The sequence below is a fragment of the Rhineura floridana genome, chromosome 4 (assembly GCF_030035675.1).
Source record: "Rhineura floridana isolate rRhiFlo1 chromosome 4, rRhiFlo1.hap2, whole genome shotgun sequence".
NCBI classification, from domain to species: Eukaryota; Metazoa; Chordata; class Lepidosauria; order Squamata; family Rhineuridae; genus Rhineura; species Rhineura floridana.
The window spans coordinates 156,146,512-156,170,737 of record NC_084483.1 but is presented as its reverse complement, the minus strand read 5'-3'; the positions used below and the strand labels follow the sequence as shown (position 1 = coordinate 156,170,737).

At 41.5% G+C, this 24,226-nt stretch overlaps 1 protein-coding gene across 2 annotated transcripts in view; it reads left to right on the top strand.

The window, feature by feature from the left end:
- The window catches only part of MOCS1 (molybdenum cofactor synthesis 1), a 59,456-nt gene extending 40,613 nt beyond the window's left edge, over window positions 1–18,843 (top strand). Inside the window, exons 8-11 of one of the 2 annotated variants that reach the window (XM_061624921.1) lie at window positions 545–655; window positions 2,570–2,690; window positions 5,850–5,897; window positions 15,279–18,843. In XM_061624921.1, the coding sequence (XP_061480905.1) occupies window positions 545–655; window positions 2,570–2,690; window positions 5,850–5,897; window positions 15,279–16,159 (1,161 nt within the window). In that variant the 3' untranslated portion in view covers window positions 16,160–18,843. Of the gene's footprint in view, window positions 1–544; window positions 656–2,569; window positions 2,691–5,849; window positions 5,913–15,278 lie in introns of both variants that reach the window. The other variant, XM_061624922.1, reaches the window with a different exon arrangement.
- The last annotated feature ends 5,383 nt before the right edge of the window (window positions 18,844–24,226 follow it).

Below are 24,226 nucleotides of genomic sequence, written 5' to 3'. Positions count from 1 at the left end.
TTACACGTGATTCACACATGGTTTGCATGGTACGTTCTGCACAAAATTGTTCCATGTAGGAATTTTGAAGTAGCCTCAATCTGGTCACATTTTATTGAAATACTAAAGCAGCTGTTATGGGACCTTCTATTAGCATAAATCTTGGGGCAAACTCACAGAAGTAGGTTTTACAGGAAAATGTTAGCATGAAGATGAGAACCTCTGGTAATTCTGGCGGTTATTTTTAATCAAACAAGGCCTTGCATATTGAGAGAGTGATACAACCATGGGAAGTGAACTATTCATTTTCAGCACTGGTTTCGCACACATTTGTACTGAACAATTTTTCATTTCATAGTAACATTTCCTTCTGACAACTCACCTTGAATTTAGCCTGCCAGTACAGAATTGCCGCTAATGTTATCTCCTACCCTAGTTTATTAAGTAGAATGGCACAGTGCTGTCCCTGGTAGCCAGTTAAATGTGTAGGTTACACGTTGATGATGTGCTTCAACTTGTATCTCTGTTTTTTTCTTTTTCTCAAACCATGCCTGGGTCATGGCAGGCATATAAGGTGCCACATTTTCAGGGACGAGTCAGCTTCATCACCTCAATGTCTGAGCACTTCTGTGGATCCTGTAATCGATTGAGGATCACAGCTGATGGAAACTTGAAGGTAGTAGCATCATGTTACTCATCAGCTTCATCTAGGATGTTTGAATGCCTGCTGATATTTGTTTATATATGCTCCATCAAGTGCACACAGAGTTATCATTGCATCCAAAATGGGTCAGAAGTCATTGGATGAAAGCTGCCTGGTCAGACAAAAGTAGTAAATCAAATGACAATCCCTGTTGCATCCTACTGTAGACTTTTGATTTACTGCTTGAAGGAAAAACTACATTTTCCCTTGTTCCTTGTTAATTTTCCCTTCCTTTCTTCCATCTCTTGTTTTCATAATGCCGCATATTTGAGCTTTAAAACTATTTTGTGAGAAGCCTGCAAAGATCAACACATTGTTTAGCTTTTTATGTTAAATCCTCTTATATTGGTAACGGGCAAGCTACTCTCAGTAACATGGCTGGAGGGTATGGGTTTTCTTGTTTTGCAGTATTCAGCTTTGCTGCAGGACTGTGCATGATCTGTCAAATCAGACATGTGTTGCACAAACTGAATTAGGTGGTGGAGGAGGATGCTTTCTGCTGCATTACACTTCCTGTTGTGTTGTGTTTTGACAATTAGTTTTCAGTTAAATATTGGCACTTCCCATCCAGTGGTGACAGAAAATGTTGTACTAATATCTGTTGACTTCAAGAGTGAGTGAATTTAGCTGCTTAGGGGATTTACACAGCAGAACCTTAATGTCCTGAATATGCAAGCCAGAGCTTTGGGCCACCCTAAGGCTTTGGCTCACAAGATGTGAAGCTAGGGTGGATTCAGCGGTTGCTACTTTTGGGGGTGGGGTCAGTTGAAACTTTTTCTCACACAGTGACTCATCCTTTTACCTCCTAAAAGTATTGGCATTCTGTGGGAAGAGAGCTCTCACATAAAGATGATTCCCCTATATGAAAGAATTGTTAACAAGTCCTCTTTATCCAGTCCTTAGTTGTTCAAGGGAGACTTGTCTCATTCCCTAGGAAATACAACTCTATAACTAGACACAAATTCAAGGCTGTTGCAGAGAAATGCCGCTTGTCATGTGCAACCAGATCCTCTCAACTTAAATTTCTGATTTCTCTGTTAGAAAGATTTCTAAACTGCTTAATCAAAGAGCTCTCTAAGCAGTGCACATAATAAAATTGCTGGTGCATACTGCTCTTTTGTTTATACTTTCACCAGACATACTAAGCCCCAACCACCAACATTTAAATAACTTCTTTTTCTAACAAATATTAATTAATGTTGTAACCTTAGTTGTTAACATTCTTGCATTTGTACAGGTTATTAAAATCATGTGAGTTTGGAACAGCATACGCTTAAATGTTTTCTTGTTGGCTGTATGTAAGGAATGTTGGTTGCATGTAAGAAATTACATTCTATGAAATTCAGTAGAAGCTGAGATCTTGAGTGATGATTTTTCCCCAAACCTTGCCATCAAAATTTAATGTAAGTGCTACCATAGAATAAGTGCAATACACAAAGTGTAGCTTGACATCCACTGCATTAAGACAAATCCTATTATCCTGTGGGTAAATTAGTTGGAACTCCCAGTGCTAAATATGTTGTCCATCTTTGGGTGGTCTAACCATTATGTAGACCAAACCCAGGCATTTTACAGTTATTAGATAGCACTTCTTTGTGGAGAGAGGGGCTGCCTTGCTTCCTGAACTCCCCTCCGAAACTTTCTGTAGATGAAAAGGTGATGGCTGTTGCCTTCAAGTGTTCTTTTCACTCCCCACCCCACATGGGGCTTTGGTGATGGATTGGACTGCTTGAGCGGGGCTGATTCACATTTGGGGTGAGCATAACTAAAGATTGATCTGGAGATAAAAACATGTTGAGGCTGTTTTCATGACAGTTAAGTTGATGCATCCAGGCAAGCTGGATGATGCCATTCTATCCCCTCTCATTTTCTGCATTCTTGTTTCAGGTGTGCCTTTTTGGAAACTCAGAAGTGTCCTTGCGGGATCACTTACGATCTAATGCCACAGAAGAAGAATTAGTTCAAATCATTGGTGCAGCTGTTGGCAGGAAAAAGAAACAACATGCAGGTATTTTGTTTTATGATTCTCCCTGCCCATTATTATAGACTGCATTGTATACACCATTCAAGAGCAAGTAGAAGAGTAGATGATCATAGCAGTGTATATATATCTCTGCATATATCCCTGTTTGTCTGTCTGTTCTGGAGTCCTACTATTTTTTAGCATGAAAGGATCTCATTTTATGCTTATGGCATATGTTGTCCTAAATGGCAACTGGCCAAGTTACTTATTTTACCCCCTTGTCACCTAGTTTTTTTGTCCCACGCTGTGGCAGTTTGAAAGGTTAAATCGTTGCAAACATTGTATTTGCGAATTTTCCTTGATTCTAGTTCTGTTTACCTAGTAGGTGGCAAATAAATACTACTGTTGATTGTAGGTCTGACAGGCTAGAGAGGCGAAGTCACAAGAAGCAATATGTGAACTCCATCCAACTAGGAAAAAGGGGCTTTATTTTGCTTTCTTGGCTAAGGTTTTATACTGCTGTACCTTAGCATTATTCTCAATGAGATGACAACAGTGGACTTCCGGGAAGGGTGACTTAGCCTGTGCCTGCTTTTGAGACGGGCTCCTGCCTCAAAAGAAGCTTATTCAGATATATCAGTCAGATTTTTTTTTTTTTGACTGATTAAACTTCTCCCGGGTAGGGAGAAACGAAGAGATTAACCTCAAAGCCTATTTTTGTTGGGACGACCAGATCTCATTAATTTATGGGACGAGGTCCAGCCGACGAAGGTGGGACGGATTTTCAACAACAAGCTCTATCTGATAAAGCGAACGTTCATCTTATCTTCTAAGAGAGAACGCACTAACAGGCAAGCACCCTTCTTTCTATATTTTTCTTTTACTTGACTTAAATTGTTGCTGTTTAAAAGAGATTTGCCAGATTGATCGGTTTTTGACATCTCACTGGGGAGCCATAACTTCTCTCTGCTACTCACTAATTAATAGCTTATCTCTGTTTTTGTTGCAAAAAGCTGTCCTGGATTTACATTCTAAAGATATACACAGAAGAGGGATTTCTATTCCAGATTTTTATTTTGAAGAATATTATATTGTCTGAGACTACTCTCTTTTTGGTCTATTTTATTTTGACGAATCTGTTTCCTGACGACCGCCATTAATTGTTTCGATCCTGGGAACTGCATTTTGTTTACTTAAGCATGGAGAGATAAGGCTGTCTGCTCTGTTTATACTGTGATGTCACCAAGTTTGGAGTATTAACCCAATTGTTGCTGAAATAAGAAGTGGTTTTCCTATATTTTTCTTTTAAAATGGCAATTAAGAAAGTGGCTGAGAATCTGGAAATAACTATGTTTCAGAAAATAATGGATGAGATTGAGATAACGAAACAAAACCTGCGACAGGGTTGTAAGGAGCTGAAAATTGAATTGAGTAAAATGAAGCAGGAGATTAAAGATATAGGGGTCCCTGTGAGAGAGGTGACCCTGGAAGGGGTCCCTGTGAGAGAGGAGACCCCGGAGATTGGAACAAACGTGGAACAGGAAAAAGATTTGGAGTCTATGGACTTTAGAAACAAAATCTATTGTTTGGAGACACAGGAGATTAAAGACATAGGGGTCCTTGTGAGAGAGGAGACCCTGGAGACTGGAACAGGGGTCCCTGTGAGAGAGGAGACCCTGGAGACTGGAACAGGGGTCCCTGTGAGAGAGGAGATCCCGGAGATTGGAACAAACGTGGAACAGGAACAAGATTTGGAGTCTATGGACTTTAGAAATAAAATCAATTGTTTGGAACTCAATGTTATCTCTGAAGAAATTAATGAAGATTCTAGAGATAAAGTTATCAATGGCATGGATAATCTTCTGGACTGGAATGATGTGATGGAGCCCAATATAGAGAAAATCTATGGAATTAACTGCAGCCATGTGACAATGGAAAAACTTTCAAGAGATGACCCAGTGTATTTTGAAAAAAAGAACAGAGATATGATTTTACAGCAGTATTTCAGCAACCTATTCAGAATGGATGGCAAGAAAATATTTGGGATAGAGGTAATTCCCATCAGACTCTTACTATATGACTATGGCTTTGACAGCAAGATTATTATGGAATACTGATAATGGAAGATTGGATACTGAAATTACTGGACTTAACAAGACTACTGAAGATGGAAGATGGAAAATGGAACTAATAGGGATAATAGAACAATGGCTACTGAAATTACTGAACCTAACAGATTCTGATGTGATGGATTAATTGAAATGTTTATTTTGACTATGGTTATGACAATAAGATTATCATAATTAGTAATGAGATGGATTAATCGATATGCTTATCTGGAAAAAAAAAATTGATAGATATATTTCTTAAAGAATTGAAACCTCTCTTTGACTTTTTGTGGAAAGAATAAAGTAATGTTTATGAGATTTGATGATTAAGTAAGATAACTACTGGAGGAAAGTGATTTTATAATATGACTTAAGAGACAGGATTGTTATATATTATAGACTTATAACTGATTTGATCTTTGACAAATGGGAAGTCAATATTTTACTCTTTATTTTTTATTTTTGTTTTTTTTTTCTTTTTTTCTTTTTGTTTAACTATTTTTGATTTTGTTTTTTGTCTTTGAATGTTTTATGATTTCGTCTTGTATGTTTTATGAAAATCTGAATAAAAATTATTGAAAAAAAAAAAAAATGAGATGACAACAGTGCCTTCAGAGCCACCCAAAATTCTGCAGTCAGAAAATTCAAACCTTGTTGTAGTGGTTCTTGAAGTGAACCTCTATTGCAGTACTTGGACAGTTTCACAGCACATGTCTGGCTCTTCTAGAGCCCTGCCATTCTGTGTCCTGTTACTACAATTTGCCTTCTGGCCCAGTCCTCCACTACTAGTATGGTACCGGAACCTGCCTGTCCAATTCCCATGTGAATAGTTTTACTTTAGTTTTGCTTCAGGAGGCTCAAACTGTTTCCTTCTCTGTTTGAGGATGCTCCCAAGAGTAATCCTAAAGAAGCCTATAGTGTTGGAACAAATTCTTCACCTGTGTACTGCTGAACACTTTGTTCTGATTGGGACTGGCTACCTATATGTATACTATTACCTGCATTTTTCAAATATTACTCCATCTAATACAAAACCTAGATGACTTAAAATCCTCAATATCCTGTAATTCTTGCCTATTTGTTATTTTATTCCCAGGAATGTTCAGCATTTCCCAAATGAAGAACAGACCAATGATCCTCATTGGTGGGTGACCAATCAGTACGTAATAAACCATATTGCAATGCTGTATTTACATTTGCCTCTTGGGGAGGCATTCAATCTGTTCATGAACTAAATGTATTAGAATTTCTAAATAACGAGTGGGGGTGTTATGTGCCTTTGAGTCAATTACGACTTATGGCAACCCTATGAATCAGTGACCTCCAATAGCAGTACAGTACAGTATCTTTATTGCGGTCACAGGCCCGTAATGGAAAGAGTGCACAATGGGTTAAGTACAAAGAATAAAAACAATGATATTTACAAAAGTAGAATGGCAAAATACATGGTCAAGGATAAATTACAATATAATTCTCTGACGGATAGTTTGGGCAGCATTGATAAATTTGGCAACCATAAGAGTACGAGGTTTATTAGAACCAGACATCAGGGATTTCAACAGGGAATCAGGTGACTTGCCTGGGAGTTTCTTAATTATAGATTCTAAGTACCTGGATCGTTCAGTAATATAAAAGGGGCAGTCAAAAAGAACGTGGGATAGGGATTCGATGGTTGCAAGGTTACAGGGACAAAGTCTCCGTTCAAAGGGAATACCCTGAAAACGGCCTTCAAGGAGTGCAGAGAATAAACAGTTAAACCTAGCCTTAGAAAAGGCTAGGCGGTATTTGGGAATGACTAAAAATTCTAAATATCGAGCAAATAAAGGAAATGTGAATCCTAGACCCAAATTTGTGGGGGAGCAGATCTTGGCAGCCATCGGAAAAGCAGTTTGGAGATCTATATCGTTGATGCGGGTTTTGATGGAACGTCTAGCCGATTCTAAGTCTAGAGAGGCAAGGAACTCTATAGAAAAACCCAGACTTGTTAGTTTAAGCTGGAATATTGTATTCCAGCAGTTTGGGTAGGCATCAATCCAAAGAAAGGATACATAGTCTGAAGATGTAGATGTATAGACTTGCTTAAGCCAATATCTAAAGGCAGCAATCCAGGCGACGGATTCGAGGGAAGGCATGCCAGACTCTAAACATAGGGCTGCTGCAGGTACACACCTAGGGACACCAAAAAGGGCACGGAGAAAAATAGATAAAACAGATTCAACTGAAGAATTAAAACTCCGGATCCAAAGTGATATTCCAAAAAACAATTGGGGAAGGATTTTAGCTTTAAAAACTTGGATGGCAGCTGGAAAATACTGTCCACCCTTGGTAAAATAAAAATTTTAAATACTCTTTAATGTGTTGCGAGCAGTCTGAACTGCGGAACGAATGTGGGGTATCCATGAAAGGGAGGAATGGAAGGTGACACTAAGATATTTATATTGTCTAACCTGAGACATCTTCTGGTCGCTAATTGTCCAATCGGAAACTACTTTACACTTGGAAAAGACCAGTATTTTCGTTTTGGAGTAGTTAATTGAAAGAAGGTTATCATTACAATACTTTATAAAGGCCCGAAAGAGTCGTTTGATTCCAACTTTAGACAAAGATAGGAGGGCTGCATCGTCAGCATAAAGTAGGAGAGGACAGATTTGGTCGGCCACCTTAGGGGGGTGAAAGTCAGGGGAACAGCAGCGGACGACCTCCAATAGCGTTTGTTATAAACCACTCTGTTCAGATTTTGTAAGTTCAGGTCTGTGGCTTCCTTTATGGAATCAATCCATCTCTTGTTTGGTCTCCCTCTTTTTCTACTCCCTTCTGTTTTTCCCAGCATTATTGTCTTTTCTAGTGAATCATGTCTTCTCATTAGGTGTCCAAAGTATGATAACCTCAGTTTCATCATTTTAGCTTCTAGTGATAGTTCTGGTTTAGTTTGTTCTAACACCCAATTATTTGTCTTTTTCACAGTCCATGGTATGCGCAGAGCTCTCCTCCAACACCACATTTCAAATGAGTTGATTTTTCTCTTATCCGCTTTTTCCACTGTCCAACTTTCACATCCATACATAGATCGGGAATACCATGGTATGAATAATCCTGACTTTAGTGTTCAGTGATGCATCTTTGCATTTGCAGATCTTTTCTAGTTCTCTCATAGCTACCCTACCCAGTCCTAGTCATCTTCTGATTTCTTTACTATTGTCTCCATTTTGGTTAATGACTGTGCCAAGGTATTGATAATCCTTGACAAGTTCAATGCCCGCATTGTCGACTTCAAAGTTACTTAAATCTTCTGTTATTACTTTAGTCTTTTTGACGTTCAGCTGTAGTCCTGCTTTTGTGCTTTCCTCTTTAACTTTCATCAGCATTTGTTTCAAATCATTACTGGTTTCTGCTAGTAGTATGGCACCATCTGCACATCTTTTTTATATTTCTCCCTTCAGTTTTCACATCTCCTTCATCTTGGTCCAATCTCACTTTCCGTATGATATGCTCTGCATATAGATTAAACAAATAGGGTGATAAAATACATCGCAAGAAGTATGGAACTTCTCCATCTTCTGCTACCAATTATATAATCAATTTGATTCTTATGTTGACCATTTGGTGATGTCCATGTGTACAGTTGTCTTTTTGGTTGCTGAAAAAATGTCTTTGCAAGAAACAAATTATTGGCTTCCCAGAATTCAATATGTCTTTCTCCTGCTTCATTTCTATCTCCTAAACCCTATTTTCCCACAATTTCCAGTTCTTCTCTGTTCCCTGCTTTTGCATTCCAGTCCCCCATGATTATCAGCACATCTTGTTTTGGTGTGTGATCAATTTCATCCTGTACTTCTGTGTAAAATGTCTCTAATTCCTCTTCTTTTGTATTTGCTGTTGGAGCGTAGACTTGGATGATGGTTATGTAATAAGTTTCCTGTTAAATTTCATTGATATCACTCTCAGACCTTGTGTTATAGCTCCTAATTGCTTTTGCTACATCACTTCTCACTATTAAAGCAACCACGTTTCTTCTTAATTTCTCATTTCCTGAATAAAATATTTTGTAGTTGCCCGATTGAAAATGTCCCATTCCCGTCCATTTTAATTCACTCATGCCAAATATTGTAACGTTGATACTTTCCATTTTTTGCTTGACAATTTCTAACTTTCCCTGGTTCATGCTTCTCACGTTCCATGTTCCTATCGTATATGTCATATAGGTCCGGACTCTCCTTTCACATCTGTGTGCATCGGCCTCTGGGCTTCCATTTGGCTTTGACCCAGTTGCGTCATTAGTCACAGCACTACTCGTCCTTGTCGTTTGTTCTTCCCCAGTAGGTTGCTGAGTGCCTTCTGACCTGGGGGTCTCATCTTCTAGCACTATCTAATTTTGCATTTTGGATACTCTATTCATAGGGTTTTCATGGTAAGAGGTATTCAGAGGTGGTTTTGCCTTTCTCTGAGTCTTGATGCTTCTTAGTCTGGTGTCTCAGCTTTGACTATTCCGCCTTGGTTGCCCCTGCTAGGAGTCTAGCCTCTTGGTCTGAATTCCTGATGTCATTGCTCTCAGCTTCTTCGACACTCTCAAACCCCCTCACCATGTTAAGGTGTGCATCCTAGAGGTACAAATAATTTAAACAACCCACTGAGAAGCTATACATTGTTTAACTAAACATCTCATTATCTCCTTGACCATTTACATCCACCTTTTGCTGAGTGAGCAACTTGCTTATTCATCCCCATGCAAAATTATAGGCCGCCTCTTTTTTTCCCCATTGTCTGTCAGTGAGCAGCTTATAATGAAAAGGTGCCTCATTCTCTCTGTGTTCTTCTCAGACACATTAAAATTGGATGCATTGCCAGAACTTCATAGTTGGAATATGGATAGTTTGGGAATGGGCACAATTAACTACGGGCACTTCCACAGCATGGGAGAACTGTGTGGTAAACCAGTACCCATCCCACTGACGCTCTATTGAAATACTTTGGGGGATTTGCTTGTAATTGAACTAGACATTTTGGGGAGAGTGAAGGAAGCTAGATGCAAAGATGGGATCCCTTCAGCTGGTTTTGGAATGGCAGGCTGGCTGCCTACAGCCTGTTTATGCAGCTAAGAACTGGATTGAGTCTGACAAGTGTGCGTTCGGCATCTTGGGAAAACTAACCACTGGCATTCTCTGTACATACAGTCTGGTCTCTGACCAGAGTTGAGCCTGCTTTATCATGACAGAGGCTAGCTGAGGCATATGTAGAACAGCTAGAGGGGCTTCCTATTTTGGACTTCAAGCTGATTGTGTGGTACCCCTGAATCCAGTTAGCATGTCAACAGGCAGAAGGAGGTGGGTGGAGAACACACCAAGGAGTTGTTGAGGCAGTGTTGCCTCCACTACAGCTCAGTGTTATGCAAAGAAGAATTAGTGGTACTGTTCTGCTGTCTTAGCATATTTCCATGCTTCTCTTCATTGCTTTAACAGGATTTTAGAAAAAAGTTATCTCAGTGTTTTCCTTTGACATGCTGTTTTGCATGGGCTCATTGGCAGTGGGGGGAGAGGGTTTGGCAGTTGCAAAGAAGAAAAAAGCAAAGAGAAGTTAAGACTTACACAGTATAAGCATTAATGAAAACTCTGCTGTGAGTTGGCATTGCTGGATGATAGAACACAGACTGTCTCTTAAACCCCACATTATCCAATCTCTATGTTATGCTGCTTCCTCTTCCTGTATGTATGCAGCCATAACCGGGCAGCCATGGAGGCACACTGCCTTGCCCATCGTAGGATGGATATTCTCTGTCCCGCATAAGTAATAGCATTATATTTTTTCTCTCCACTGCTAATATGGCCATTACTACTAACTCTTTTTCAGTCACATAAAATGGAAAACCAGCTACTATATTTTGAGCTGTGAAGAATTAAAGAAGCCCAACAAAAACAATGCATTGGTGCAATACATGTTGCCAAATAAACAGGAGGGATTCAAGTTTAGTTGGAGGCCTGAATCTATTGCTTGCTTAACCTTAAATTTAATCCCAGACCTACAGAGAAGGGCAGGCCTTCACGATCGCATTTTATGGGGGTATTTGCCTGAAGGCAGAACATAAGTATTCTTCCTCTTCCTATTTTTCCTCCTACTTCTTGTTATGCACATATCGTACTGCAGGGATGTAGAATCTCTGCCCTGGGGCCAAATGTGATCCTCCGGGCCTCTCTCTACCTGGCCCTTGGGACTCTCCTCCATGCCCCTCCCCACATTCCCCTCATTGCCCCTGCCTGTGATCACATTGAATGTGTCCTTGAAATGTGATAATGCCTCATATTTGCCTGGATGGAGAGAGATGTGTGCATGAAAGAGAGAAAGAGAGACCAAGACCTCTGGCTTTTGCATGGCTGGAATGTAGCCTACTATAGAAAAGTAAGAATTGCGTCCATTGCTCTAACCATTTTTTGCCCCTGGCTGCACCCACCACTGACATGCCGTTAGGGTTGTCCACAAGGGAATGCATCCCTTTGGCTGAAAAAGGTTCTCCATCCCTGTTATACAGTCTACCCACATCACCTGTATGAAGTTTCCACCTGTGGCAGATGTCAACACTTTTTCAGTGGGGTTTGTCCCTGAAAAATGTTATAGAAGTTACAGCCCCTACCTCTTCAGTTGGCAGCATTCCAAAATGCTTTGTGAACCTATTCTTTTAAAATGTTTCCTGGTGCCCCCTAGATATTTTGATGCATTTTGAACCTATTCTTTTAAAATGCTTCTTCATTACTGGGAAAGGAGGTGGTTGGTGTACAGAACCTTGCAGAGGATTTGTAGCCCAGGGCAACTGGCTCTAAATACATCCATGATGAGAAAATAGCACTGCAATAGTGCGTGGGGGAGGGGGAGTTTACTTTCCCAGTCCCATCAAAAAGGTATAATGTGCCTGGTCTGACCCTGTACTGTTGAACTAGACATGTAAAAAGTGTCCAAGAAAAGTGGTGCGCTCCTTTAATGAGTTCTTCTCGTGGAGAACGCTGTACTGCATAGACTGTATAAGCCAGCCTATGCCAACCTGGTATCCTCCAGATGTTTTGGACTATAACTCCTATCAACCCCAGCCATCACTGGCTGGGGCTGATGAGAGTTGAAGTCCTAAATATCAAGTGGGTACCAGGTTTGCAAAGGCTGGTACAACACATGCTGATTCTGCACTCTAGACTTGTTTAGATCAGCGTAGGCTGAGATGCCCTTTGCAATTTGTTGCAGGGTTTGAAAAAAGTGCTCTTTCGGGATTGAAAGAGTGCTCCCACATCCCTAAAGAAGGGACATATTATCCTATATGTGAACAGACCTTGATCCCTTTGTAAGAATTTCTCGTAAAGATATCTCTGGTCTGAGTAGAGCCGCATGAAGCCTTGCCTCATCTTTCAGCTCCTGGAAACGAAATAGGGCTGCTGGAGGAACAGATGCTTCCCTGGGAAGCAAAAACACAGTGAGTTGAGGCTTCTTAAAGGTACACATCATTAAAGAGAGATTTGGCTACTGCTTTATATCTTCCTCCCCTTCTTCCTCCCTTGCTCATAAAGGGAATTGCTTCCATTACGTTTAACAGGCTCCTTTTGACTTGATCCTTGGCACTGGAATTGCCACAGCCAAGGGATTAATGAGAAGGGCCGGGAGGGTTGGTTCCCAGTGGTCTTGGAACGTAAGCTGGCAAAGCTCCCAGCCAGAGCGAAGGTAACACGTGTCAGTGAGGGAATCTGATCTCACCGCAGCAAAGCTCCAAAACATGACGTGTCTGTTGTTAACGCAGCAAGAGCTAGCAACAGCAAGTGACTCCTTTTTAGTGTAGTCGCTGAAAGCTTGGGCTGCTACTCCAAAATGTGGAATAGTCTGCATTACAGCTTTCTTTGCTGTCCTTGGGACCTGAAGAAGAAAGAGGTGATAGCTTTAATTCAGGAGTGGTGTACTATAAAGGACTATGGTAGTAGCAAAAGCTATTGTACTTAACTTGGTTGAAGAGCCACTGCTTTGCAAGAGGGAGCTTGACAGCATGACACCCCACTTCTAAATCTCAAGAGTGTGTTAGGGCTGGAAGTGCGTGTAGGGAAAGGGCTGCAGGTCAGTCACAGAATATCAGCTTTGCGTGAGGAAGGTCCTAAATTCAATCCCTGGCATCTCCAGGTAGGAGAGGAACCCTGACTGAAACCAGGAGAGCTGCTGCCAAAGTGCAGACAATAGTGAGCTAGATGGGCCAGTTGTCTGACTCGGGCTAAGTCAACTTCCTGTGTTCCTGAGTGTATGCGTGGGCATGAAATCAGCTGCCTTGTGAGAGATTCGCCTATATGACCTTTCTGTGGGCTACAATATAAGAGGGCTACACAACTGGCTTTCCCACCCCAATCCACCAACCTTTTGGCCATCAACCAACTTGCTTCCCAAACTCAGAGGAATCTAGAATTTTAGACTGTGAAGGGATCTTGGGGGTCATCTGGTCCATCCCCTTGCTCAGTGCAGGAATCTTGGCAACTGCAGCATCCCTGCTAGAGCCTCTGCTTAAGTACCTTCAGCTGAGAGCCCACCACCTCTCTAGGCAATCTCTCCACTGTTTAATTGCTCTTACCATTAGGAAGTCTCATAATGTTTAGCTGAAATTTGCTTCCTTGCTATTTCCATCAGCTAGTTCTAGTCTTGCCCTCTGCAGAACATGTCTGCTCCCTCTTCTAAGTGACAGCCCTTCAGATATTGGAGTGCAGCTATCATGTCTCTCCTTCACCTTCTCTTTGGGCTAAGCATACCCAGTTCTAAACCATTTGCCATAGGACTTGGTTTCTAGACTTTTTACCATCTGGTAGCCCTCCTGGGTGTGTGCTGGGGACTGAGGTTGCTGTTCAAAGTCAACAGCCTGTTTGGGTGCATTCAAATGCCTGGGTGCACTGAAAGGTGCTCTGTGACCTATAGGCATAGTGTGCTCGAGCTTAGTGTTGGGGGGTTTAGTTTTGTGCATGCAATACAACTAATGCATGAATTAGAAACTGGCTTCCCATTCACAATCAAGTGCATTGCTCAGGTTCCTGATAGATCCCCATACTATATATACACACAAATATACAAGTTAATAGCTCTTGTGACCTTGGAGAAAAAATGTTTTTTAAATGGTGGCATTATCTTCCAGAGATATGACATAAGCAGAGCTTTCTGGGGATAGAAAGGGAAGAATGGCATGCTGTGTCCTTCCCCAGAGACTGCATTTAGTTCCCTATACATTCTTGCACTTGCTCCTACAATTCTCGCTAGTATTCTGTTCCACACTTCAATTAGAATAAAGCCACTTCAGAATGGCTTTAGTAACCATAATTTAGTGCTGTGCTGAAAATTTTTTCAACCACTCTCCATCAATGTATGAGAAAAGAAATTGCATTTGAAAGTTATCAAAGGGGGGGGGGAGATTATGGAGAAATTCTGACAGGTGGGGTGGTAAGGCATTTTGTGTGTCCTTTATCCTGCAAATAATCTCTGATGATCTGTACTCTGCAGCCTTCCCAGGTGCCTGTGCTTTCTGAAAACTTTGACCACATCAACTGGGCTTTCCTCTAAGCAAGGGAAGACAGATAGGCTGCCTATCATACCCCTGACAGCTGTTGATTAGTGAAGTGAAGTATTAAAAGTGAAATATTTTATTAAAAAATGAAGTATTTTTTGTTTTAAAGAACTTGTGTGGAAATGTATATATTTTTACAGGTAAAATGAAGGGCTTCCCTTTTAAACCTGATCTCAGATACTCATTAGTGAGCCTCTCCAGCTTCCAGCACTTCAATTAAAAGCCTGGAGGAAGGCATCATGAGGCAGCCAGGGAGGCTGCAGAGCACTGCAGAAATGTTTGATGGAAAGAAAACAGGAGTGCACATCTCCCTTGACCACTTTGGAACAATAAGTTCAGCTCAACCCTGCACACACAGATTCCAAAGCTCCCTGCAAATGAGGCACAAAAACAATCCTGTTTCATGGGGGAAGAAAACTTTCAAGAAATTGGCAGACAGGTTTCTCCATAGTCCTACCATAGCTCCATCAATAGGTGGATAAGATGCAATAGTGTTGGAGCAGGACACTCATGAAGTATGATCATTGTAGTATTTGGCTTTCTGGATTGGTGGCTTTCTGGGATTTGAGCCTCAGCTGCTTTAGGTGTGCTGCAGGCCTGCACAAATCCACAGTGAATTTTACCTCTTTCTTGCTCCTTGAACAATTCCTGTGCTGTATGCACAAATGACAGTTAAAGCACCCATGACTTTTCAAATGCAGTTTGCTATCTAGCATGTTAGAGAAAGAAGTCTAAGGTCCCACCAGGCACAAGAGCTAGTGTAGTTTTGGGGCTTGTGTTTGAACCTTGGCAGCTGCTTCCTAACAACTGATAACAGCCCAGGCAAATTAAGAAAATGTTCATTATCTGGAAGGATGGGGGAGATGGTCTCTCTCCATGCTTTGTTAAAGGGTTATAGAACTGTGTAAAATTCCTAGCAGCTTCTCTCTTCTAACATGCTAAAACCTGGCTTTGTTTTTATTTCCCTAGAGGCAGCATCGAGGTCATTCCCACTGCTCCAAGATGACTTGCAGGACCGAACAAATTTAAATGACTGGAGCCATAGAATTGACCACTGGCTGACTCTGAGAGCAAGTTTATCCAAACAGATGGGGAAGACATTTAAGAAAGATGTCTTTACAGGACATCGTGCCTTGCCAGGAGCTTGTTCAGCGCGACAGCTTGCTTCAAGAATTCTGCAGGCTCAGCTTGGCAGCCATTGCATTTGCCAAAAGAACTTGAGCTCCAGCTTGGCAGCAAAGTGCCTTAGAACAGGAACTCCTCTCTCTAAGCAGACTTTTCACATGATTAGAGGCATTCCTTCTGGGGTGACAAGAAATGAAACAGCAGAGAAGAGTCACAGACCTCTTCCCATTGCCCAATTTCTTAGTGCCTCAGATCGTCTAACCCACATTGACCAGGAGGGCCATGCATCCATGGTGGATGTGGGTAGGAAGCCAGATTCTGAAAGAACTGCACTGGCCAGTGCTGTGGTCCGTCTGGGTGAGAAGGCATTTATCTTGGTGCAGCAGAACCAAATGAAAAAAGGGGATGTGCTGGCAGTTGCTCAGATAGCAGGCATTCAGGGAGCAAAGCTGACCAGCCAGTTAATTCCACTGTGCCACAATATCCCACTGAGTCTGGTAGACGTCTCTCTGACTCTGGATGACAGGAGGCATGCAGTGGTGATCCAAGCTCTGTGCCGCACCCATGGGAAAACAGGTGTGGAAATGGAAGCATTGACCGCTGCCAGCCTAGCTGCCTTGACTGTATATGATATGTGCAAAGCAGTCACTCATGACATGGTCATTGAAGAGGTGAAACTACTCAGCAAGAAGGGAGGGCAAAGAGGAGACTTCCAGAGAGGCTGACGCAGGTCTAAAGTTTCTGAATGAAGACCTTATCTGTGAGTCATCCCTCTGCATGGCTGTTTCAAAGGCGGCATCACCATCACATACCAGGAACTGTGGGGATCCAGCCACTGGGAATTATAACAGATGACTTGAGTTACTGATCATCTTAATGTTGTACTGACAGCTGTTTTTAAATTACTTTACTTGCCTTGCTTGTATGAAACAGACTTGGTTCTTCTCATTTGCCTATCTCTTGCCTATGTAGCAAATGGCCTCCTTGGCAGTAGTTTCTAAGTTCTTGCTTTGCTAAGGTTTGTTGGGCTTGCTGAAGTGTAGCTGTGCTGGGCACCTTAACTGTTCTTGATATACAGTTAAGGGGACCTGTAACTAAAAACACTTGCACAATAAGATTTCCACTGGTTAAGAAAAATCTGATCCAGAACTAGGAATTCACATTGGGACTGGGACAAAAGGCAAGTGAACAATGACTTTAATGCATGGGCCTAACACTGGAAAATGTATGCTATCCTATGAGCCATCTGCATTTGGGCCAACTAATGGTTTGGTACAATGAGAATAAGCTACATTTTGTCTTGAAAATGGAAAACAGATGTTTGTCAACTTGGAAAATTAATGCTAAATACTGGAAACCTAAATCTGAATAGGGTGGTTCATGACAGATGCTATTGGAGGTTGCTGATTCATAGAGTCGCCATAAGTCATAATCGATTTGAAGACACATCACAACAAGAAGTCGTCTCTGGCTCCCAGTAGTGGTGAGTGTTAACGGGGCACGTTAACTGCACAACAAAATTATGCCTGACACAGCTGCCATTTCTCTTTCGTCCAATCTGCAATCTTTCTGGAAATAAGTCTCCCCTCACCAAAATCATTTTCCAAAAGCTGTAGACTTGTTTCTTTTCTGCAGGATATTGGAACGAATACTATATGCATCCTTTATTTATTTATTATTTGATTTATATCCCACCCTTCCTCCCAGCAGGAGCCCAGGGTGGCTTTGATAGTTCACTGGGTTTCCATAGCCACTCCAAAATCTTTCTGTCCTGTTTATCTAGAACCTCCTGGATAACCAAATTCCCTGTGCCCTTCATGGTCGTGTTCAGGTTGATGGAAGCCTATGCCATTAGCACTGTATAAAGCTGTAACAAATATAGGGAAGCAACGTTTCCCAACATGTAGTTAAGGGTGGTGTTACATGTCAAGGTTTTCAGAGCAAACCCAATTGTCTTAGGAACGTAGGAAGCTGCCTTATACTGAGTCAGACCATTGATCTGTTTTGCTCAGTATTGTCTATGCTGACTGGCAGCAGCTCTCCAGGGTCTCCCACTCCTACCTGGGGATGCAACAGGTTGCACCTGGGGCCTTCAGCCTGCAAAGCAGATGCTATACCACTGAGCTACGGCTCTCTTCCCCTCTTGAACTGAGCAGCCTAATCCTGAACATTATTGGTCCCAAATTCACCAGCAGTATCTAAACTTTAAAGGCATCCATCCCTCTTACACATGCTATGTTGTGTGTGATGCACACTCTTGCTGACCCCCTTCATGTCACACCCTCCTCTCATGTGCACAGCACTGTGCATGCACATGCTTGCCCTTAGGGGGTGGACTTGATCATCCTTTGTATTTCTTGTAGGGATCTCCTTAAAAGTTGAATTTCAAAAGTGAGTTTAAGCATTAAAAACTTGGTTTTTTACATTTTTAATACTTTACTTGATTTTTATTTTGAATGTGTGGAAATTCATTGTAGCCCTGTAGCATACATTCTTAGCCATCCTTCTGATTTTTAGATTGTGCCAGGAATCTCCTTCAAAGTTTTAAATTAGGCTGTATAACCTAATATTGCTGCACCAGAAAATAAATGTTCCATATGATGGCTTCCAATATGAGAAGTCTGCCATGGCCACCAGAAATGTCTCTTTGAAAGGGATGAGAAGAACAAGAGTACAACTGTAAAAGATGTTTCCACTGGATAGTAACACACTGCAGGAAGACACTAGGGATGATAGGATGCTATTACATTCCTGTTAAAGTTAATAACAAAAGAGACCTTTATTTTGTGAGGGTGTTCGTGACTTTTGTACCTTCAATAATATTTGGCATGCAAAGTCATGTAGACCACACTCAATTATATAGCTTCCACCTACCAGATGTGAAGTTCCTTAAAATAAAAAAAAAGATACATGGTGTACATTTGGTGTTTTTGTTTTTGTTTTCCATTCATAAATACACTGACATTTCTTTTAAAAGGGATTAGAAATTAACTTTTTTAATGAATAGAACACTTAGTACAGATGCTGGTTTGGAATAAGTTTCTGTTGATTTCTGAAAATCTGTCCAATAATTGCAAACTGGGTATAACCAGATGTGAAGATTCCTTAAGCTGGAATTGCCCTTGATTTTGCCTGTAGAGAAATAAATGGGGCTTCACTATTTGGGTTTTGGCAAGATGGCCTTTTGATCCATTTTGAGAGGAGTTGTTTTATAGTTTAAGTTGTTAAATACTATTTTGGTGCCATAATCAAACACTGTATAATTCTTGGATCTATGTACAAGTTTGGTATGTTTTCTAGATAATGGTGAAACTGGGACAGAATTATTTACGCACAGACTTGCTGAAGCACTGAAATTATTTTATTGCTCTACTACACTTTTAATAAAGAACAATTGCAAGCAATATAAGACTATGTGCACTTATTTATTAAGATGTCCAGTTTCTTAATGGGTGAAGAATTGAACATAGAGGTAAAAAGTCATTGGAGTGAATGGGGACTCTCATGAAGACTCTTCCAAGCAAGGTTCCACTTACAATCTTTTTTATATGAACAGCTCTGTTGGATTGGACCAAAAGTCCAACATTCTGTTCATACAATGGCCAGCCAGGTGCGTATGGAGGAGCCCCACAAGCAGGCCGCAAGCAATAGCATTCTGTTCCCCAGAAACTGTTTTTCAGAGGCATGCTGCCTCTGTTATTGGAGGTAATAGATAGCCATCATAACTACTAGCCATTGATAGCCTTATCCTCCAAGAACTTGTCTAAACTCCTTTTAGAAACCATCTCAGTTGGTGGCCCTCACTACATTTTATGGTAGCATATTCCGTACTTGAACTATGTGTCGTGCGAAGAAGTATTTCCTTTTCTCTTCTGAATCTCCCATCATTTATGGTCATTAGATTCTAGGATTATGAGAGGGGGGAGGAGAATGTCTCCCTATTCGCTTTCTCCAGAGCGCACATACACTTATAATTTCAAAATATCTGAAGCCATGCCAACAATAAACAAGGACTACGTTCTTGTCCATTAGACTTGCTGTCTAAAACCAGGCAAAATAGACATAAGGGAATGGGATTGATAGGAAAGTAAGGGAAGGGTTAACAGATGGTAGAGGACCAAATGGGTGAATGTTGATATTTGACTTAAAAGACTTGGGATTTGAGAAGACACTGAGTTTTTGTGATGCATAAAAAAGCAGAAACAGAAGGTGCCCCGACTAAGGAAGAGCAGAACAAGGATATAAGAAGGAATGACAAGTGCAGCTCTGTCAAAAGTGCTCTGCCTTCACATGCCAAGCTCTGTTCACGGACGGAGTTCGATTCCAACGAAAGGAGGAAGTCAAATCTCCGGTAAAAGGGGTTGAGGTCCACTCAGCCTTCCATCCATCCATGGTCGGTAAAATGAGTACCCGGCATATGCTGCAGAGGGTAAAGAAAGGCCGGGGAAGGAATTGGCAATCCCACCCCATATATACGGTCTGCCTAGCAAGCGTCACAAGATGTCACCCTAAGAGTCGGAAATTACTCGCACTATAAGTGTGGGGACACCTTTACCTTTACCTTTTATCTAAGGAATGTGGTAATTGTGCTAGGGAACAGGAACTTACAATTTTTTAAAAAAGTTAATATTCTATATAAATGTCTCATGGGCTGGTAAATTTGTGTTGCGCTAACTATAGCAAGAGAAATAGGTCCAATAGCAAAAGTGTGAAGTCTAGATCAGTGGTTCCCAAACTTTTTCCCCCACAGGCCACTTGAAAATTGCTGAGGCTCTCAAGACCACTTAATGAATTTTCTGCCTGTTGTAGCAAGAAAAATGTGCTGTGCTGGATGTATGCTTTTTAAAAATATTTTAATGCTGGTTTTATTTTTTATATTTTTTTATTGTACTACAACTTGGAATTCCATAGAATTCAAATGGTAAGAGTTCTTTACAGATACACTGTGGACCACCTGAATGAAGTCCATGGACCACAGTTTGGGATCCCATAGTCTAAATCCTAATGTTCCAAAGTCTATGACAATAACTCTTGTTTGACTCTGAGGTAAGCTTCATGTATACCTTGGGGTGAAGGGAATTTGTGTGCTGTTTCCCAGTCTAGGAGAATGATCTACATTCAGCAATTTGTGGAGTAGTCCTGACAAAGAGAATGCTGTGCCCCCCCATAAGGACAGTTAGATCAGGAGTTTCAAGATCCCAAGGGCACCTGCTGACATTGTGAAGTTAACCGTGTTGTAGACTAACTTTAGCTTTGTAGATTAATCAGCAAGATAGCTGCTTTAAAGTGGTATAGATTACTGAGTTCTCTGGAACCACTGCTGACTCAAACCAGACTAGGTAAACGACCAGATGCTTCCTTGAGTGTTTTACACGGATGCCACATTTTCATCCTGAAAATATGTGCTGGTTTTGCTAATACTTGGACAGAGATCCTTAGTTTCCTTTTACAGACCTCGAGGCCAATGTCCTTTATTTACTTCAGGAAAGCAAATACTCCCCCTTCCTTCCTTCCCCTTAAGATTTAAGCTTCAATAATCTGTGCCTCTGCAGCCAAGTCATGGTACTCAACAGAAATATTAGAAGTTATAACTGTGTGTGGCATTGGCGTTTAGCACAGATCAGCTCTGGAAGGGGAAAGGGGAGGGTGTCCTCTACAATATTCTAAGGAATAAACATAGCTGAGAAGAGGTGATAACTCTTGCTACCCACAAAGTCTCGTGTCTCCTGGTTGGCAGTTTGAGAGACTCCATTCTGCCCAATTGTAGTTTCCAGCTGTGGTCAATGGAAAAAGCAAAATGCTGCCACAGCCTCTGTACTTTGGGTTCACGGAGAATTCAAGCAAAGCTCTAAGAGGCCTACTGGCAGAGAAGGCAAGTGCCTAGGCAAACCTTCCAGTGGTTCAGAAATGTTCTTGATATGCCACCAAATGTATCATACTTGCACAGTAATGGGATAACTGAAGGACCTCTCCACAGCAATGAATAAAAGGCATGAAGGATTATACATCTCATGGAAATATCCAGAGTTGTTGGTGAGAATATAGGATTAGGGTTCAGATAAGTGTCATTCTTTATTTTCTGTGGAGCTATAGTTGTGTAGCTTATGAGGTAACCAGTCATTGGTCTTCAGGGGGTGGGTTGTGATGTGACCAAAGCTGGGTTACCCCAAAGGCCTGTTGTAAAGAAAATTGACATGTAAAGTCTCTCTCTCTCTCTCTCTCTCTCTGCTGTGTGTTTCTGATTTGACCTATTCTGGATATAGTGGAGAGGAGAATCTTTTGCAGGTTGCTTTGCTATACCCTTGTAGTAGCCCAAGGTGGTGCTTGACAACGCCTTTAGAGGTCGTCATTCTAGCGCCAAGATAGGAAACCTGTGATTCTCCAGATGCTTCTGCTCTCCAATTCCTATCAGCCTCAACCAGCATAGCCAATAGTCAGGGCTGATGGGAGCAGGAGTCCAATAACAGATGGAGAGCCACCAGTTCCAGGGGAACCTGTGGCCTTCCAGATATTGTTAGCAAAAACTCCCATCATTCTGGATGACTGGCCAGGCTGGCTGCAGCTGATGTGAGTTGGAACCCACCAACATCTGCAGAGTCATAGGTTCCTCAGCCTATTTATTTTTATTTTTATTAAATTTCTTAGGGTGGTATCCAACAAATTCATTCAGTCAGTGCAATTATTTCTGCTTGTGCAATGGAACTCCCCCCTCCCTTGCGAGCCCTGCACCCTCACCAAATCTTCTCCAGAGAGTTGGGGAGGGGAGGAACCCAGAATAGCTATAGGGAGTATGTAGGAGGGGCAAGAGGAAGTTCTGTTCTGCAAGTGGAACTCCTAGCACTCATGGAATGAGTTAGTAAGATACCACCCCTACACTCCTTTGTTAGAAAGACAAGGTGACTTTTAAAAAATATAAGATATTCAAGGTTTAAAACAAAGCTGGAAAATACCAGTTGTTCATACAATACTAAAATTGCCTAGTCCATAAACGATTAACAAAAACAACACCAGTGTAAAACAAGCAATAGAAACATCATTAGTTGCTGCTTAACCAATAAGGCCATCCCAGCTAAAGAGGGATTGTGTGAAAATGCTCCTTAAAAAAAAGTAGTTGCACCTCTGCTGGGTTCATTATTGCACTTGTTCTGGAGCACACAAATTCAGCTTCTGATAAAAGTGGGGCCAAGGGCTCGCAGGCGCTAGGCATAGGAGGAAGCAGCAACGTTGCAGAGCCACTGCAGCTATGTAAAGTGGTTCCACGTGGAGCTAACTGGCTGCTGTGTTCATTGCACTGTGGTTTTGGGCAGCGCTTCTGCATCAACAAGCTGTTATTTATTTACTTTAGAACTTGCATTCCATGGAAAAAAGATGCTCCAAGATAGTACTATGGCTAAAATTAAATGCAGCTGACAGGAGTGTGGAAGGGTGGGGGCGATCCCTTTTGGTGAAGAGAACAAACCCTGGCAAAAAAACCCAAAACCACAGTTGCTTCTGAAAAATGTCTCCACTCCACATTTGCTAGGATTCTCTCTTGATATAACACTAGGACTGAAAGGAACTGCCTTTGGACAGTCACTGGTATGACATACTGTCGAAGTCTATCCTGGCAATAACTCTCCAGCGTGTGCGCCTGCTACTTGGGGCACTTTTTTACCCAGGTATGCCAGGTATTTAAAACCTGGGTCTCTCTCTAGATGCAAAACATATGCTTTGCCGCTGAGCCGTAGCCCTTGCCTCCTAGTTCCCCACTCTTAATAAACAAAGACCTGATTAGCATCTTGTATGATGGCAGATTTAGCACTGCAACGAAATAAAAACAGCATACTAATGGCTACAAGCTTCCTATCCTCCAGAGGATTTTTTTTTTTGGCGCTCTCTCTCTCTCTCTCTATTGGACTCAGAATACAAGATGCAAATGCTGTTCAACGTCTATATGGCAGCCAGCATGGTGATGGGGCAAGTGTCAGAATAGGACACAGGTTCAAATCCCAACTGAGGCCAGAAGCTCATTAAATGGTCCAAAGCTGCTATCATCTCATCTAGGTCACATCCATATACCCTACATTTTAAAGCACATTTAACATGAATTTACAGAGCTTGGAAAAGTTACTTTTTTAAACTACAACTCCCATCAGCCCCAGCCAGCATGGCCACTGGATTGGGCTGATGGGAGTTGTAGTTCAAAAAAGTAACTTTTCCAAGCTCTGCATTTAAGCTATAGGGTAAACTACAGTTCCCAGGATTCTTTGGCAGAAGCAATATGTGTTAAATGTATGGTGTGAATGTGACCTTAATCTACCCCACAGGTTTGCTATGATAAAATGGGGAGGGGAAGAACTACCTATTGCACCATGAGCTCCCGGAAGAGAAGGGAAGTTTAAAATGTCTTTTTTATAAATGATGGTGATGGTGAGAGAGGTCATTCAGTGTTAGGAAGGTAGGTGTTCTCCGTATGTGAATGATACCCAACCACATCTCTCCTCCTTTGACTCGGTGGAGTTTCTGAATGGGTGACTGAAAGCTATGATGAGTTGGATGAGGGTCATTGGCTCAACAGAGATGTGATGGACATATTGGTAATGAGTGTCCAGTATCTGCTCTAGGCTTTTGGGCTGCTCAAAGGTGATGGTGGGGATATTCCTCCACCATTTTTCCAGCAACACCCGGTGCACAAGCTGAGATTTCAGGAGAACAAGGTGCTAGCTAAACTGCCACATGCATACTGTGGTGATCTTTCTGCTTGAGTATTGTAATGAGTGTCTTCAAAAAGTTTGGAAATTTCAGCTAGTGTG